General features: G+C 37.6%; 1 protein-coding gene across 2 annotated transcripts in view; it reads right to left on the bottom strand.

The window, feature by feature from the left end:
- Positions 1–15,000, bottom strand: part of LOC138028806 (gamma-tubulin complex component 3 homolog) — a 119,488-nt gene that overhangs the window by 12,326 nt on the left and 92,162 nt on the right. For both annotated transcript variants that reach the window (XM_068876429.1, XM_068876431.1), the window contains exons 16-19: positions 12,412–12,480; positions 5,888–6,023; positions 4,843–4,931; positions 1,418–1,549 (exon numbers count right to left, since the gene is read on the bottom strand). In XM_068876429.1, the coding sequence (XP_068732530.1) occupies positions 1,418–1,549; positions 4,843–4,931; positions 5,888–6,023; positions 12,412–12,480 (426 nt within the window). The remainder of the gene's footprint in view (positions 1–1,417; positions 1,550–4,842; positions 4,932–5,887; positions 6,024–12,411; positions 12,481–15,000) is intronic.

The following is a 15,000-nucleotide window of genomic DNA, read 5'->3' on the forward strand; positions in this document are numbered from 1 at the left end:
ACATTAAAGCCCTCTCTGAGCAAAGTAAATGATTACAAACAAACTCCACGCATATTTTACACCACATGCAGAAGTCAAGCTGGGACACATCAGAAGGCGCGAATAGGCCATTTTACAGTTGTTTCCTCAGCGACCTAGCCTATGAATGGCTGTGAGGCTGCCAGTGACCTCGCATTGATACAGCCCCCACCTGTTTTTATCATGTAAATTGTGTTGTTGTAATGCTAGTTAGTCCATATTAACATTACAAAAGCATGAAGGTCTGTATCAAAACAGGGTCACCGGCAGCCTTGCTTCCATTCTTAGGCCAGGTAACTTAGCTACAACTGTAAAATGGTCTATTCTCCTCTCTGCACTAAGCCTGCTCGTTCAGTGGCTCAAAGCTTAAAACCCAGCATTTTAATTCAAGAGATTACTTCAAACACATAAATGCAGCTAAAAATCGGTAAGGATTGTGAAGATTCATCCCCGTTTTGGGAAGAAAATCAAAAAGCCATTTAGTTGCTTTTGCTCTACCTTGCTCTCCAAACATACAAGAAACGAAATGTCCTCGGATTAGAAGGACTAACTGTACGGCACTGCTTCAAGTAACAGCAATATGAATCACCAATTATTGGTTCACAAGATGCATTCAGATTAAAGGGGGAAATATATATTAGAGAATGGTGTGCGTGACCGGAAACGAGTTTTTACTGGGTTGCCATGCGGCACTCCCCTGCTGTGGTGTCTTTATCCAATGCCCATAGTCTTCTGTGCAGAAGGTAGTAGAAATGCGTAGATTTCTCTGGTGGACACAGTAGAATATTTAATTAACCTGAAATGGCGTTGAAGTCATTGAAACACAAATGGCGTTTTAGTGGATCTTTAAACAAATTATACCTTGAAATGTGATACGCGAGGAGACACCAGATATTTATTTTTCACAGCTTGTGTTGTTTATCGAATTGATGTTCTATTATTGAGCTCAAAAACTTAGGGTATATTTTGTTTAAAAAGATCCAATAAGACACCATTTGCGTTACATCTGCTTTACCGCCATTGTATGTACTGTGTACAAAATAAAATCTATGCATTTCCACTACCTCTGGAACATACCAAAGATACGCGCAGGATACTCTAGGCACAAAAACAATACTTAGCAGCAAGCTTAGAGCGACAGGTTTCCATTTTCCCGACATGGGAAAAAAAATAATAAAACGGATAAATTCAATCCATTTTCCAACTGGATTGTCATATGACAACCCAGTAAAAGTACTTTTAGATACCATCGTAGAAAGGCTAGGCTACCCGTAGCCTCTTGTTTTTGGATTGATATTAAAAGCTTTGTTGTTATCTGTTGTTTCTCCTTAGTTGTTTTACATTAACCCTGAATGTTCATCCGTCCACCAGTGTCCTTCTGTAACTAGGATTTACTCACTCTTGATTCAGCATCTAGAAGACACCTGTTGAGTACTTGGTCCAAAAATGTTTCATGAGCTGCGATTATATGATCCAGGTCACTGGCCTCTGCTACCTGCTTCTTTAGATCTGCCCAACAACATTCTAACACCTAACACAACAACAACAACTTTTTTATGTTTGCGCAATAATTAAGGCACAATTCAGCGGGACCCAGTGACACGTTTTTTGATGCCAGCCGTATAAAATCGAGGATTCAGTCAGAATTAATTGTTGATTGGAAACTCTCCACCACTTTGTAAAACATTCCCAAAACGACAAAGGTACTAGGCATGAATATAGAAGGTGACTTAGAGACTGCCTACCAACGTTGCACAAAAGGGAAATTGCATTGCCTACAATACCAGCATGAAACAGACTGGACTGTATGGCTAAGATGTTATGGATGATTTTACACTGAAACATCATTAGTTTTACTTCTGTTAGGATTTTGTGAAACTATAGCTTTAGATCTTAGTTTCAGTGGTCGGAGGTAAGTAGGATCTGTCAAGAAAGACTGCATATACCATTTTAGTTGGAAAAACCTTTCATGGAAAGGCAAATTCGAGTGCCTCATTATTGGGCGCTATCTTCCAGATGGACCCCTTCCACTGAAATGGAATAACTGTTATGAGACCATAAAACATAGTAAAAGGAGGTTGGAAATTACACTTCCTTTCAAAGCCACAAAGAGAAAGAAAATTACCAGTAAGATTTTCATCAAGGAGCTCTCTAATGGGATTTATACCCGTTTGGAACCAGGAACCTATAAAGATTGGCTTCCATCTACATGAATATTGCGATTACTCCAAATTATCTGTTTGCTGTGAGTATTTAAATGGTGTGATGGAATTCAGGGAGATTATCCAAATTGATGAAACTGCAGTCATAATTGCACTTGCAAAAGAATTCAAAGGCTCCAAATTGAATAGTCGAGTGATTCGGAATTACATTCGAAGAGGCATTACTAGATTTCAAAAAACATTTGATCTAGGCTATTTTAAGTGAGGGTGCTCGATCATGCAGTTCGAAATCAAGCATTTTCAAGCCACCGTGTTTCTTTTCCGAAATAATCGGTTTTTTCCCCCTTTATTTTGGGAACCTTGCTCTCCCAGATGAAATAGAAGATAATTTTATAAATCTTTTCAACGATCAATAGAGAAGATCAATAGAGAAGTGTTGCAGATAAGTTTATAAAGACCTTGTGTCTTGACAATGTTCACCCTGCCACCTAAAGTGAACTTCTGTTTTTTCCCAGGAGTTCAGGGTAGACTCCATGTTGCGCACCTTTTCCTCGAAATTGAGCATATCAGCACCCTCACGATAATAGGAAAAATAATACAGAGAGCATGAACAGGCTCCTGTGCCCAATTAAAACCGAAGAGTTTGTCCGTACAGCCTCTCCATGCCCCCAGCCACAGTGCTTCAGTTTTACTGGGGTTGATTTCAAGACCACCGTAGGTCTTTAAATTCATCTGTTAGCTTCATTAAAAATATACCGAATTCTGGTCACATACAAAAATCATTGTATCGCCTGCATACTGGGTGATTTTAATTTCCCTTTGCCCGACATTTATTCCGTTTATATTGTACAAGCGAATAGTTCAAGACAAACAATGAAGAGGAGGCCAGACAATGGACACCCTTGTCTAACAACTCTTTCGAGCAGTATATAATTCGATGCATGCCCATTGGGTAACACACAACTTGAGGCTTGGTGGTGAGTTCCGTTAAACAAATGTGCAAAAGCTCCCGTAATTCAAGTAGCGTGCTGATGTGTGTATTTGTAATTTGCATTTTGTTTCTTGTAAAAAATTTAAAATATTAAATAAATAAATAAATAATTTATATAAATAATAAATAATTAAGCAAAAGAGGACTCTTTCCATGTTTGCATAGCCTCCTCTAAACTTGAGGGGGAGTTGGGAGAATTCGAGACAGTTATGCAAACCCTCGACTCTATCTCGGGTTTGCATAACTGTCTCGAATTCTCCCAGCTCACCTTCGTGTTTAGATGAGGCAATGCAAACATAAAAAGAAGTCCTGTATTGCTTTTATAAAACACTTCTCAAAAATAATTCGACATATAAAGGAATTTTTTACTTCTTGATTAAAACAGATTTCTTGATAGACGTTCATATTTCCTACCAGCCAATCAAAATGCGTGCCTGACAACACATAAGTAAAATTCGTGTGATGTCACAGCCATGTTTACATACTCTCATCTAAACAGAGCTGTTGACCAATGAGAGTGCGTATACTATCCTAATAATTTTATAAAAATGAATAATAGCCTCAAACTTCAGATGTTACTCGCCTCTTTGGGGCTGCTCTAGAAGATCTACCATACGTAAAATATATTGTTACATGTTGGCAGACGACATCAACAACCATTTACACCACAACTTCTCTCATTTTAAGAGTTTACGGTTTTCTCAGGTGCCATATCAGTTATCACTAATAGCTTTTTCATGGTTTTGCCCCCTCAACATATTGCAAAGGAGATGCCAGACGTCCTTTCCAAACATGACCTGGTCTTTACCGATTTTTAGATGACTTCATATTCATTTACTTGACAAAAAAGTTATAATATCCTGTATAATGAATTTTGGAGACTTATCAGTCCTTGTAGAATGCAGTAGGTTTGTGAACTGCAACTAGTTTAATGTCGTAGCTAGTCCAAGAGTCCACTGCCACGCAGACGAAGAACACTCAAAACATCACTGGTTTTACTCTTCTTTGTAAAAGGAAAGGAAAGTAATTTTATTGAAGTGCCTAGTCGTTATAGCCCTGGACCACTAATTGGGGACACTGTAAACTGAAATTAACAACTAACTAAAATCAAGTCAAACGTTGGTTTTTGAGGAGAGGGGAAAACCAGCTGAGTACCCAGAGAAAAACCTTTTGGTGCAGAGAAGAGAACCAACAAACTCAGCCTACATATGACGCTGAGTCTGAGAAATGAACCCGGGCCACATTGGTGCAAGGCGAGTGTTCTCACCACTGTGCCATCCCTGCACCCTGAATCCTGTTCTCTGATTGTGTGTAGCCACTGTATTGTTTTCCAAGCAAGTTCATAGCAGCATCGATAAATACGTAAGTTGACAAAAAGACCAGGGGCCCGTTCCCCAGAAGTCCCGGTAACTTTTCGGGTCCGAAAAACCACTCATTGTGAAACTGCCATCCACTTGTTTTAAAAAAGCTGGTCTTTAAGCATGTTTAGCATGTTTCTAAGGTAACGAACGCAAAAGGATTGTGAAAATTGATGAATCGAAACCTTTTGAGAAACAGTCCCCAGATTACAGAAAGGCTGGAGTTGAAAAAACACTGAAATTTGAATTCTACCCTCTCAGAGAATAAGAAGCTTATGTGTTCTGTGATTTACTGGTATAACGAATTTCTTACCTCAAAGGTGATGTAGTACTGCATTTGATGAACAAAGTGAATCATCTCTGTTCCCAGCATGTGACACATGTGGAGTATGGGTGATACCTCTGCAATTACAAGGATTGATGAATTTTTTTAAATAAATGCTGACAATACCTTTGCTCTTACGAGGAACGCTCATCAAAATAGCACATTTAGCAAAAAAATAAATGGGCTCTTAACTTGTTATGATACATGTACATTTCAGAATATGGTACGAAAGTCATGAAGTGAGGATGGTCGCTGTTCAAAGATATATTAAGTTTAGTCTGTTTAGCTGCTCACTTAGCCTGTGTTCACAAAGAGCCAAATCAAATTCAAATTCAAATTCACCACGTTTGGAAAACGTTTAAGAAAAAAATGTCCATACCTGATGACTGAGCCTGCGAAACTGGATCGAAACAGGCTCACAATAATCAACATTGAAACCATCTCGCAAGGTAGTTTTCGATTGTGATTTTGGTGGATAATTTCAAGATGGCGAACATTGGCGTTTCTTCGGTGACTGGGATTTGTAGAGATGGAAACGCTGATCGCGCTTTGGGCAGAAGAAGACATGAACAGCCAACTCGCATCCATCATGGGTCGCAAGACAAACATTTGGCAAGGCATACATTCTTAACCACAAGACCTCAAGGAAACGGCCACGCCATACGAATGTTGCAGCGCACAAACGACTCAGTAATCTTAAGTCCAGTTTGCGCGAAAATTTCAAACTGTCCGAAAAACTCCGCCCCTCAATCAAAAAAAGTGTCAAAAAAGTGTCAAAAATCTTGGTCTGCTGGAAATGGTAGTGCACTTCACGCTGTAACATGACCTCTGGTATGAACAACTTCGTTGCAAACAAGTTTGCGGAAAACTTGTTTCTTCTAAAAGTGTTTACATTAAAGTAGTTATGTTTAAGTGTGTATGAAAGCAGTCTAAATTAGCGTGTTACAGACTACAGGTTTATTTTTATTTTTCTAGTGAGGTGACATTGTACCCACCTTTGAAGAGGCCATGCAAGATAACTTTGTTGACCTACCTGGCAGTGATTTCAGCATCCTTCGAGTGGTCATCTGTTGTTTCCACATTTCGGTCAAGCAGTATTCCATCCTTTTTGCCCTCCAAAGAAAGTTAAAAATTCTCAAGTAGTGTATCATACATTCTGGTGTAAACACCTGAAAGTAAAACATAAAAAGCACAGGTATTGTAAACCCAACATTGTTGCATACTAATGTTTCAGTGTGGTCATGGGGGTTTAAGCCGTTTCAAATAGGAAAATTTGATGGTTGCGTAGTCTTCTGCGCGTATGTTTGGTAAGTTTGAGGGGCTACTACAAATGAATAGTTTTTATCCGGTGAACACAGTTGAATATTTTACTTCACCAACAATGGCGTCGAAAGTCATTGTAACGAGCAAGGCGTTTTAGTTTGTTTCTAACTTTATTGCTTTATTGAAACCAAGTGGCAAATTCTGTATGGGTTTAACAAACACTGAAGGAATCAAACGCCTTGAATGCATCTGTGTTTACTGAAGTGGCAGTCAGTTGTCAATCAATCAATCAATCATTTATTTTAACACGTTACGTCAAAGAGCTATCAAACTCGTTCAAAATACGAACGTGCATATATAACATCTATAATAATTACAGCCATATAATATTATTCAATTTTAAAACAACAAAAAGCCGCATACTTAAAACGTGACTTGGAAAACTCTAAAACTCATTCTAAAAACAGCAATTTACATTATTTTGCACTCAACTCTGCACAGTCTTCAGGTAAAAAAAAACAAATTTGGAAATGTGACAGTGAAGAATGATTTCAGATAAAGCTTGTTGTCTATTTTGTGCTTCATTATTCACGGAAAAGGTTCTTCAGAAAAGGGGTTCTTTCTGAACCGTTAGAAATTTATTTCATTGCATTATGCTTTGTGACACGGATTGTGTGCGTTGTTTGCACAAACGCAATTGAAATAGGAAGGGTTTTTTGCCTCTAACAGCAAATATGTTGTTTGTTTCAATAAATTTTATACTTGAAAAGGTTTTTGTGAGCTCAAAAATGGAACGTCATTTGGCATTTGTCTGTGAAAAATGGATTTGGACAACAATCTTTCACTCGTGGAGCCGTAATCAAAGTGAGCTGTATTTCTAATATTTTACAAAGTGAAGTGTTATGTACAACACTGAAACCAAATGGAAAATTCTCTGGTAACGTATGGGTTTAACAAAGATAGAGAAGGTATCGTAAGTGGATTGTCTGGCTATTTATATTTATTTGAACTCAACTCTGCACAGTCTTCGGTAACAATTGGAAATTTCACTAATTATTGTTATATTTATTTTGTGCTCTTTTATGCACAGTCTTCAGGTAAAAAAATAATTGGAAATGTGACAGCCAAGAATTATATGAAAGAAACCTTGTCTATTTTGGTTCTTCAGGAAAGAGGTTGATCCTGAAATTTTGTTTTGTTGCATATGGTAATTTGACACACAATGAAACAGGAAGGGTTTTTTGCCTCTAGTAGCAAATGTGTTGTTTGTTTCAATATATTTTTTGCTCGAAAAGGTTTTTGTGAGATTTCCAGCCTTTGTGAATTTATCATGTGCAATTTTCGAGCCTATCAAATTTGCATACGTGGGTTGAAATGTGATACGGGAGGATTCTTGTGGTAGTGCACTGTAAGCAGTGCGTGAGTAGGTCACGAAAGTAAACAAGTCTGTTGGAGTGTGCTTGAGTTTCAACAAAATGAGCCCATACATCAGCAAAAAATTGACGCTGATGAATAAGAAAGTAGCTGCTATGTCCAAAACGATGGAATTACCTGGTGATAAATAACCTCGTCTTGGAGACTTTGCAGAAACAATGCTCAACTTCAAGAGTTGGGCGACTGTGATCTTTGTGTTGAATTCGCACGTTTCTTGTCAAACTTTACAACACTTGAAGAAAAAAAGAAAACTAACAAAAACAAAGCCTTGGTATCTTGCTATCATTTGACACAGATGCTTCACTTTTTCGCGAGTAAACACGCCGCTGTAACTTGATCACAGTGCTCGCTGAATTCGATGTCACTTTTGATTTTGCGATTTACTTGTGCAACCAAAAGGACAATAACGAAGTCGCAAACATTTCCTAAAGTGTTTTTCGCTGATGGTAACTTTCTATATATATTTTTGGTTTAAATTTAATGTTGTTTTCAGGTCGTAAATTATATTACTGATGGCAAAATATTTTATTTTCAATCCACCGTCCTGAAAACTTCCTTCTGCTCTTCCTAAAAACTGTGTATCAATGTTTTTTCTTTTCTTTTGCATCAATATTTGCTTTGCATAAAGCAAGCTAACAAAATCTGTACCTTGCTTAGTTCGCATTTGTTGAGCGTTAAAATAGAATTTTAGGTCCTACGATTCTGTTACAAAGTGGTATATTATTTAGGTCACCCATCCAGATACTAACCCTACCGGACAGGGATAACTTCAGTTAAGTTTTGTATTACAAAGCTGTCAGACGCTCAGAGTGCACGCTTAAACTTGTGGTGAAAAGAAGTTGTTAGGGAACTTGAAAATGATCAACATGTCAGCCTAGAAGCCAACGTTTCTCAGTTCCCTTTTATTTTCTTCAATCTTTCTGGGTTTAGTACTTCGCTACGATCTTGGACAAAATAGATGGGAAATTTGTACCCAGTAGGGTTGTAGGGGGGATGGGATGGGGGGGGGGGGGGGGGTTTTTGCTGTTCCATTTTATTCTGTCCAAGATTGTAGTAACCACATCTCTTCTCAGGGGGCTATTTACCTAAGACTTCTACCATGGCACTACAATGATATACAATACCAAAACAATATTGTGTACTATTAGAGCTACACATAGGTTTCAATAAAATTTAAAGTAGGCAGCTGGTTTAAGTCTAGTAGCCGACTGTATCAACAAGGGGCCGCTAGGCCCTTTCGTCTAGGGGGACCTGGGAGCATGCTCCCCTAGAAGATCTTGAAATCTGGGCACCAAATTGAGTACAAAAATAAAGGAAGATTTCTTATCAACAGCGACAGTGAGTGTGCAATTAAGTGCATTCTTTTGATAATTTCCAGCGGATAGAAAGATTTGGAAAACCATTTCAAAAGGAAAATTAATGATTTAAACGTTATATGACGTATTGACAACTTCATGTTATCATTACTATCAATTTCAAGATGACGTGAACGGCCAATTTTTTTTAAACTTTTCGGTTATTTGTCTAGACAAAGGTCAACATGAGAAATCAGTTCTGTCGAACGATAAGAATATGTCATTTTAATCTAAACGAACGAAAAGGCCTAACCAATGGAACTAACCAAAAAATTTACTGTTTTAGTGGAAAACAAGTCTTGATGAAACGATTAGTCAAAAACAACCTGCTTACAAACGTTTTGATATGTTTGCGGACCTAACTGAATATAATTAAATTACGTAAAAAAATGTGCCGGTTGGTCTTGGCAAAAATGCTGTTCACTGTAGCTCGAAGATGGCAGTATCAAATCTGATAATTATTTTGAAATTGAGGTTTAAAAAAAGTACATTCAAGTCCATCAAAAATGACGAAATTTTACGCTTCTTGTCGGCCGCCTGTGCTTATTGAAACCCCTGGCTACATATTCTGCAAAGACAACTTGAATCTCCTGGAAGACAAAACACAGCTCAGTTGACAATATGGAATTAGGGGCTGCGTAAATGAATTACCACATGTACGGAATGCGTGCCTATTTTTTCTAAAGAGGACAGTAATTTTTCCTTTCTGACTAATGATTAATAGGCAAATGATTAATAGGTTTTAACCTCAGAAAAAGATCTGTTTCGTCGTATGAACGTGTGAGCCAAAGGGCCTCTGCTGGCACGACTTCTGGGTGACCCCTTAAATGGTCTTAATGACCCTTCAAAAAATTGACTGAAACGCTACAGTTCAATACCTCGCAACTCAGTCCCTTCTGTTTTTGAGTAACACGTACATGTACCACAGGCAACCCAGTGTACGCTCATAGAGCCAGACAATCCAAAAGTCATTGAAACACAAATGGTGTTTTGGTGGATCTATACCTTTATGGAGCTCAAGAATGGAACGTCAATTGAATAAACAAGACAGGTGGTGGAAAATAAACATCTGGAATCTTAAAAGTGACGAGTAATAGACTTCGACAACAATTTTTCTCCCGTCGAGCTGTAATCAAAGCTAGCTGTATTTCTAATATTTTACCAAGTGCGCTGTTATGTTAGGGTTAGGGTAACTTATGGGTTCAACAAAGACAGAGAAGGAATCAAACACCTTAAGTGGATCTGTGATCTCTGTTGTCTGGCTATTTGCATTTATTTGTACTCAATTCTGCACATGCAGCCTTCCATTAAAAAAATAATTGGAAATGCGACAGCGACGAATTCTTTGAAAGAAAGCTTGTCGTCTATTTTGTGCTTCATTATTCAAGGAAAAGGTTCTTCAGCAAAGGGTTTGATCTTAAAATTACTTTTGTTGCATATGGTAATTGACACGGTTAGGTTTCTTGTCTTCACGCATGCAATGAAATTGGAAGGGTTTTTTGCCTCTAATAGCAAATGTGTTGTTTGTTTCAATAAATTCTTTGCCGGAAAAGGTGGCCTTTATGAATTCATCACGTTGTGTAATATTTGAGCTTCACAAATCTGCAAATCGCCAGGAGACAAGAATTTTTTCTGTCTGACAAATGAAGTTCTTAACTTCAGAAAAATATCCGTTTTGTCATTATAGTGTAAAATGAAGTTTATTTGGGAAGCCAACACCATTTGCTTAATTTCCTGGTTAATCTAATTTATTGCTACGACTTAGTAGTGCGAAAATTGTGTACTTTTTGCGAATTTTGAGTGTCATGAAATGACACCATTTGCGTGACATAGCTCCTTTATCATGAAGATTTTTCAACAATATATCGCTTTACTCTAACCCAAAAACATTCAGATAATAAAAAACTTGATATTTATTAACCATTTATTTTGCTTTTGTGCTTGTCAGCATTGCGATTTGCGATAATTCACAAGCCTGTTTTTTGAACCTCATAGATGTTTAGATTTTCAATTACATGGCCCTTCAACCTCATGATTGTGTAAATAGTTCACCCTGATTTTAAAATAGATTTGTTTCCCGGGAACCCGACAAACAAGGCTTCCAGACCCGACAGATGAAATGTAAATATTTAGCTGAACAGACAGAAGTTTCTTGGCAAAAAGTACATTGTTTTACGAAAAACGAGTAACATTCTTTCCCCTGGTTCATTCAGTTGACACAAGGTGATCCCATGCACCTCTATAAATGATCAATTTCTTTCTTTTGACAGAACATCATGACCTTTCCCTTGATTCATAAAAGTCAGAGACCGCACAAATTTTCGTGTTATTACAATCAATTGTCATTAATCTTTTGATGAAAATTCGATTCAGAGCTATAGTTAAAAACTATGTTACATTTTTCTTCATCTGTCTTTTGGCTTGTCTTTTACTGTTAACTCCTGGCTTTTACGGTACTTCTTGGTGCAAACGTAAAGCCAAAAAATGTTTTGACCTGGCATCAGATTAGAGTGAAAAGAAGACGAAGTATGAAGTGGAAACAACGTCTTCAGGCCTTTCTTAGCGTGTGCAATAAATGTATGCTTAGTACGTTGCAACTGCAAGACATGCATGACGTGCAGGAAAACGTCGGTCAGAGCAAATTATTTGCAGTTAGATTTTTTGCACTGCACTATTTAAAGAAGAAACGAGTGAATTCTACAAAAGAGCGTGTTTTGTTATCTTTAAACTGAATTAATTACCAAAGCTTAAAAAATTAAAAGACCTCAAAATGGGACAGGACATTACAACATAATTAAACGGGTGAGCCAAAGGGTCTCTGCTAGTACGATGTCTGGGTGACCCCTCAAATGGTCTTAATGACCCCCCACTTGAATTAATTAACTGTAACCCAATTCAGTGGCTTAATTCTGCTTTTGTGCAACACGTACCACAGGCAAGCCAAGTATGCTTTATGGAGCACCTTGCTCCTTTTTATAATCTTGTCTGATAAACCAATTTTCTGTGTTTCACTTTCCATCAATGCAGCATAACAGTTTCTTGAGAAACAAATGAGGTCCAACAGAGATCAGACCACAATGGCAGGAACCCCGATCCCACAATTCCTATACCTGGGATTCTTTTTGGTCCCTGCAGACAGTCGTTTTACAAGTCTTGTGAGATGTGGCGTACGATTTATAGTCCTTATTGAAGAACATTCAAAAAAGCTAACATTATTGCAAAAGAAAGTAATCCTCAGTTATTATAAGATCACCAGTGTTGGTCCAGCCTCAGTTAAACCCTGATCGAAGTAAACAGATGGTGTTCAAAGGGCACGGAGATATAGACACACAACTAAACTTGACTAACATTGGTAGTAACTTGTCTTTGGGTAATCACTTTAGAAGGAAACAATCGCTTACCTAGTGATGGTTTGAATTCAATTCATTCTTCATACTCACGGCCTGCCAGATGAATATGTATTAGAATCTGCATTATTAGTATTTATCTATTACATAACACTCACTGTGCTGATTGGTCCATCAACATGATAATCCAAACTAAACACATCCCAACCGGTGTCGCCAGGGGATACCTACAAAAAAAGAAATAAAAACAAGAAGAAAAATAGACACAATTGTATAGCACGTATAAAAGCCTGAAAATGTACTTACAGAAGAAGGAAATATAATCTCAGGATGGTACGAACAACAATTTTTTAAAAGGAAACCACCAAAACAACGATATAGGTATGTCTGAAATCAATCTCTTATATGTAGATGTTCTATTTGATGATAATTTCAGGTTTGACATTCATGTTAAAGAAAGGGTGGCCAGGACTGGTTTACCTACTCAGGCTAAATTAAGAGGATATAAAGCATTCATTTTATCCGAATTAATCTATTGTCAGATAATATGCCATTTTTGTAGATTGTCAGATAGTAGAAAGATGGAAAGGTTACAGGAGAAAGCATTAAGGGCACTATATCGTGATAATAGTACCACACATAACTTAAACTCCTAGTTAGGGCTAAACTACCCACTCTACTCAATGGAAGACTCGCAAGCATTACAATTCTAATTTATAAAGTTAATAACTTGTGTCCTAGATACATAGCAGATCTTTTTAGGAACAGATCAGGATATTGTCTTCAAAATGAAGACGATTTTGCAATTCCCAGAATTAACACTACTACCTTTGGCAAACATAGTTTAAGATACCTATACCGCTTGGTCCAGTTATTCAGTCTAAGTTATCTATGGCAAGCAGTTTGTAGCAAAATTTAATCTTAGATATATATGTTCAATCCTTTAGATAAAGGTTTAATTTAAAGTCATAAAAGGCATTCAATGCAATCCAATCCTTAAATTTTATATGTAATGCAATACCACGAATATTGATTCAATCCAATCCTTAAATTTTATATTTAGTCCAATATCACGAATATTGATTCAATCCAGTCTTTAAATTTTACATGTAATGCAATACCACGAATATTGATTCAATGCAATCCTTAAATTTATATGCAATCCGAAAATACCAGAACCAGAGAAAACTGTGCAAGGTATAGAACAACAACAGACCATGCCATGACATGCCCCTATGGTGGACTACCAATTGCAAGGCATAATGAGATCAGAGATATTACCGCCCAGATGTAGAAAAAGAACCACAGCTGCAATCACTTTCAGGCGAAATCATACTACTATGCCCGGCCAACAAGCAGCATGATCCAAGGTTAGATATTACAGCAAAGGGATTCTGGAGTAGGCAACAAGATACATTTTTTGACGTTAGGCTTTTTCACCCAAAGGCATTGAGCTACCAAAGTACTAATATCCCAGTAATCTATAGATAACACAAGATGGCGAAGAAGAGGGAGTATGGCGACTGGATAAGCAAAGTCGAATACGCTGTATTCACTCCACTTGTGTTTTCAACAACGGGCAGAATGAGGAAAGAGACAAATGTTGCATACAAACACTTAGCCAAGCTACTTGCACAGAAGCGAAAATCAGAATATGGTATAACTCTTGCGTAGATGCGATGCACCTTATCTTTTGCCTTGATACGATTACGGGTAGCTGTTATGGTAATAAGAGGCAGTCGTTCTGCTTCGCACCAGAATCCAGATGCAAACATTTAACTGGGCTACAGTGATGGTTTCTTGGCAGTCTTTTAAAATTACTGCATCCCAAAAACAAACTTCTGCTGTACAGCTGCTATGTCCTATCTAAACTGTCCTGGCATTTTACTGTAGCTGACACATCAAACCTGGATAATACGAAATCTTGATTCTATAGTGAACGGCTATATCCGAAAATGGCTTGATATCCAAATGTCTCGTACAATGAGTAATGTTTTTTTAGAACACAATAAATTTGGTCTTAACATTTGCCCTCCTTTAGTTAAATTCACTCAGTGCCAAACAGTTCTCTGCAATTCCTTAAAAGAGTCATGGAATAATTCCCTAAAAGATCTCTGGAAGTTGTGAAGCAGTCACACCAATATTCAAGACAATGCCTTCACATCCATCAAGGAAGTTCTTCCTTGACTTCCGTTTTAATCAAGAAGACAAACTGCAACACCACTTAACATCTCAACGTTTCTTTTCTACAAAATAATAAATTAAAAAGAGGGTCACTCATTCTCATCTGTTAACTCTATTTGGTCGTCTGCCCAGTCTCATCTACCCAAGAACATCTACAATTTTACCATTCGCTACATCAACAACTCCCTTCCTACGCGTACAAATATGACAAGATGGGATCTGCTGAATATCGTTTGCATTACTGTTGCATGACATCCGGTCAGGCTATTCTGAGTTGTAATTTTATATCTTGATTTTTTGTATATAATAAACCAGTGTGTTGCAATCACTTTAGCATGCACTTTACTTCGACTTATCGACCTAGATTTAGGCCCAAATCCTATCATCGTTATCGCCTCTTAAGCATCAAAAATTTAGGTAAAAACAATTGGTCCTTCGAGCACGGATTTGAATTGGAATTTCGATTTAAGAGTGGATATTCATCGAACATCGGACATTGTTTGTTTCAGGGTGGGGCGCAACGTTGTGGAAGACTGCAATGGAAACGATAAAGGGCTTAAAGA

Source organism: Montipora capricornis, chromosome 13 (genome assembly GCF_036669925.1).
Source record: "Montipora capricornis isolate CH-2021 chromosome 13, ASM3666992v2, whole genome shotgun sequence".
NCBI classification, from domain to species: domain Eukaryota; kingdom Metazoa; phylum Cnidaria; class Anthozoa; order Scleractinia; family Acroporidae; genus Montipora; species Montipora capricornis.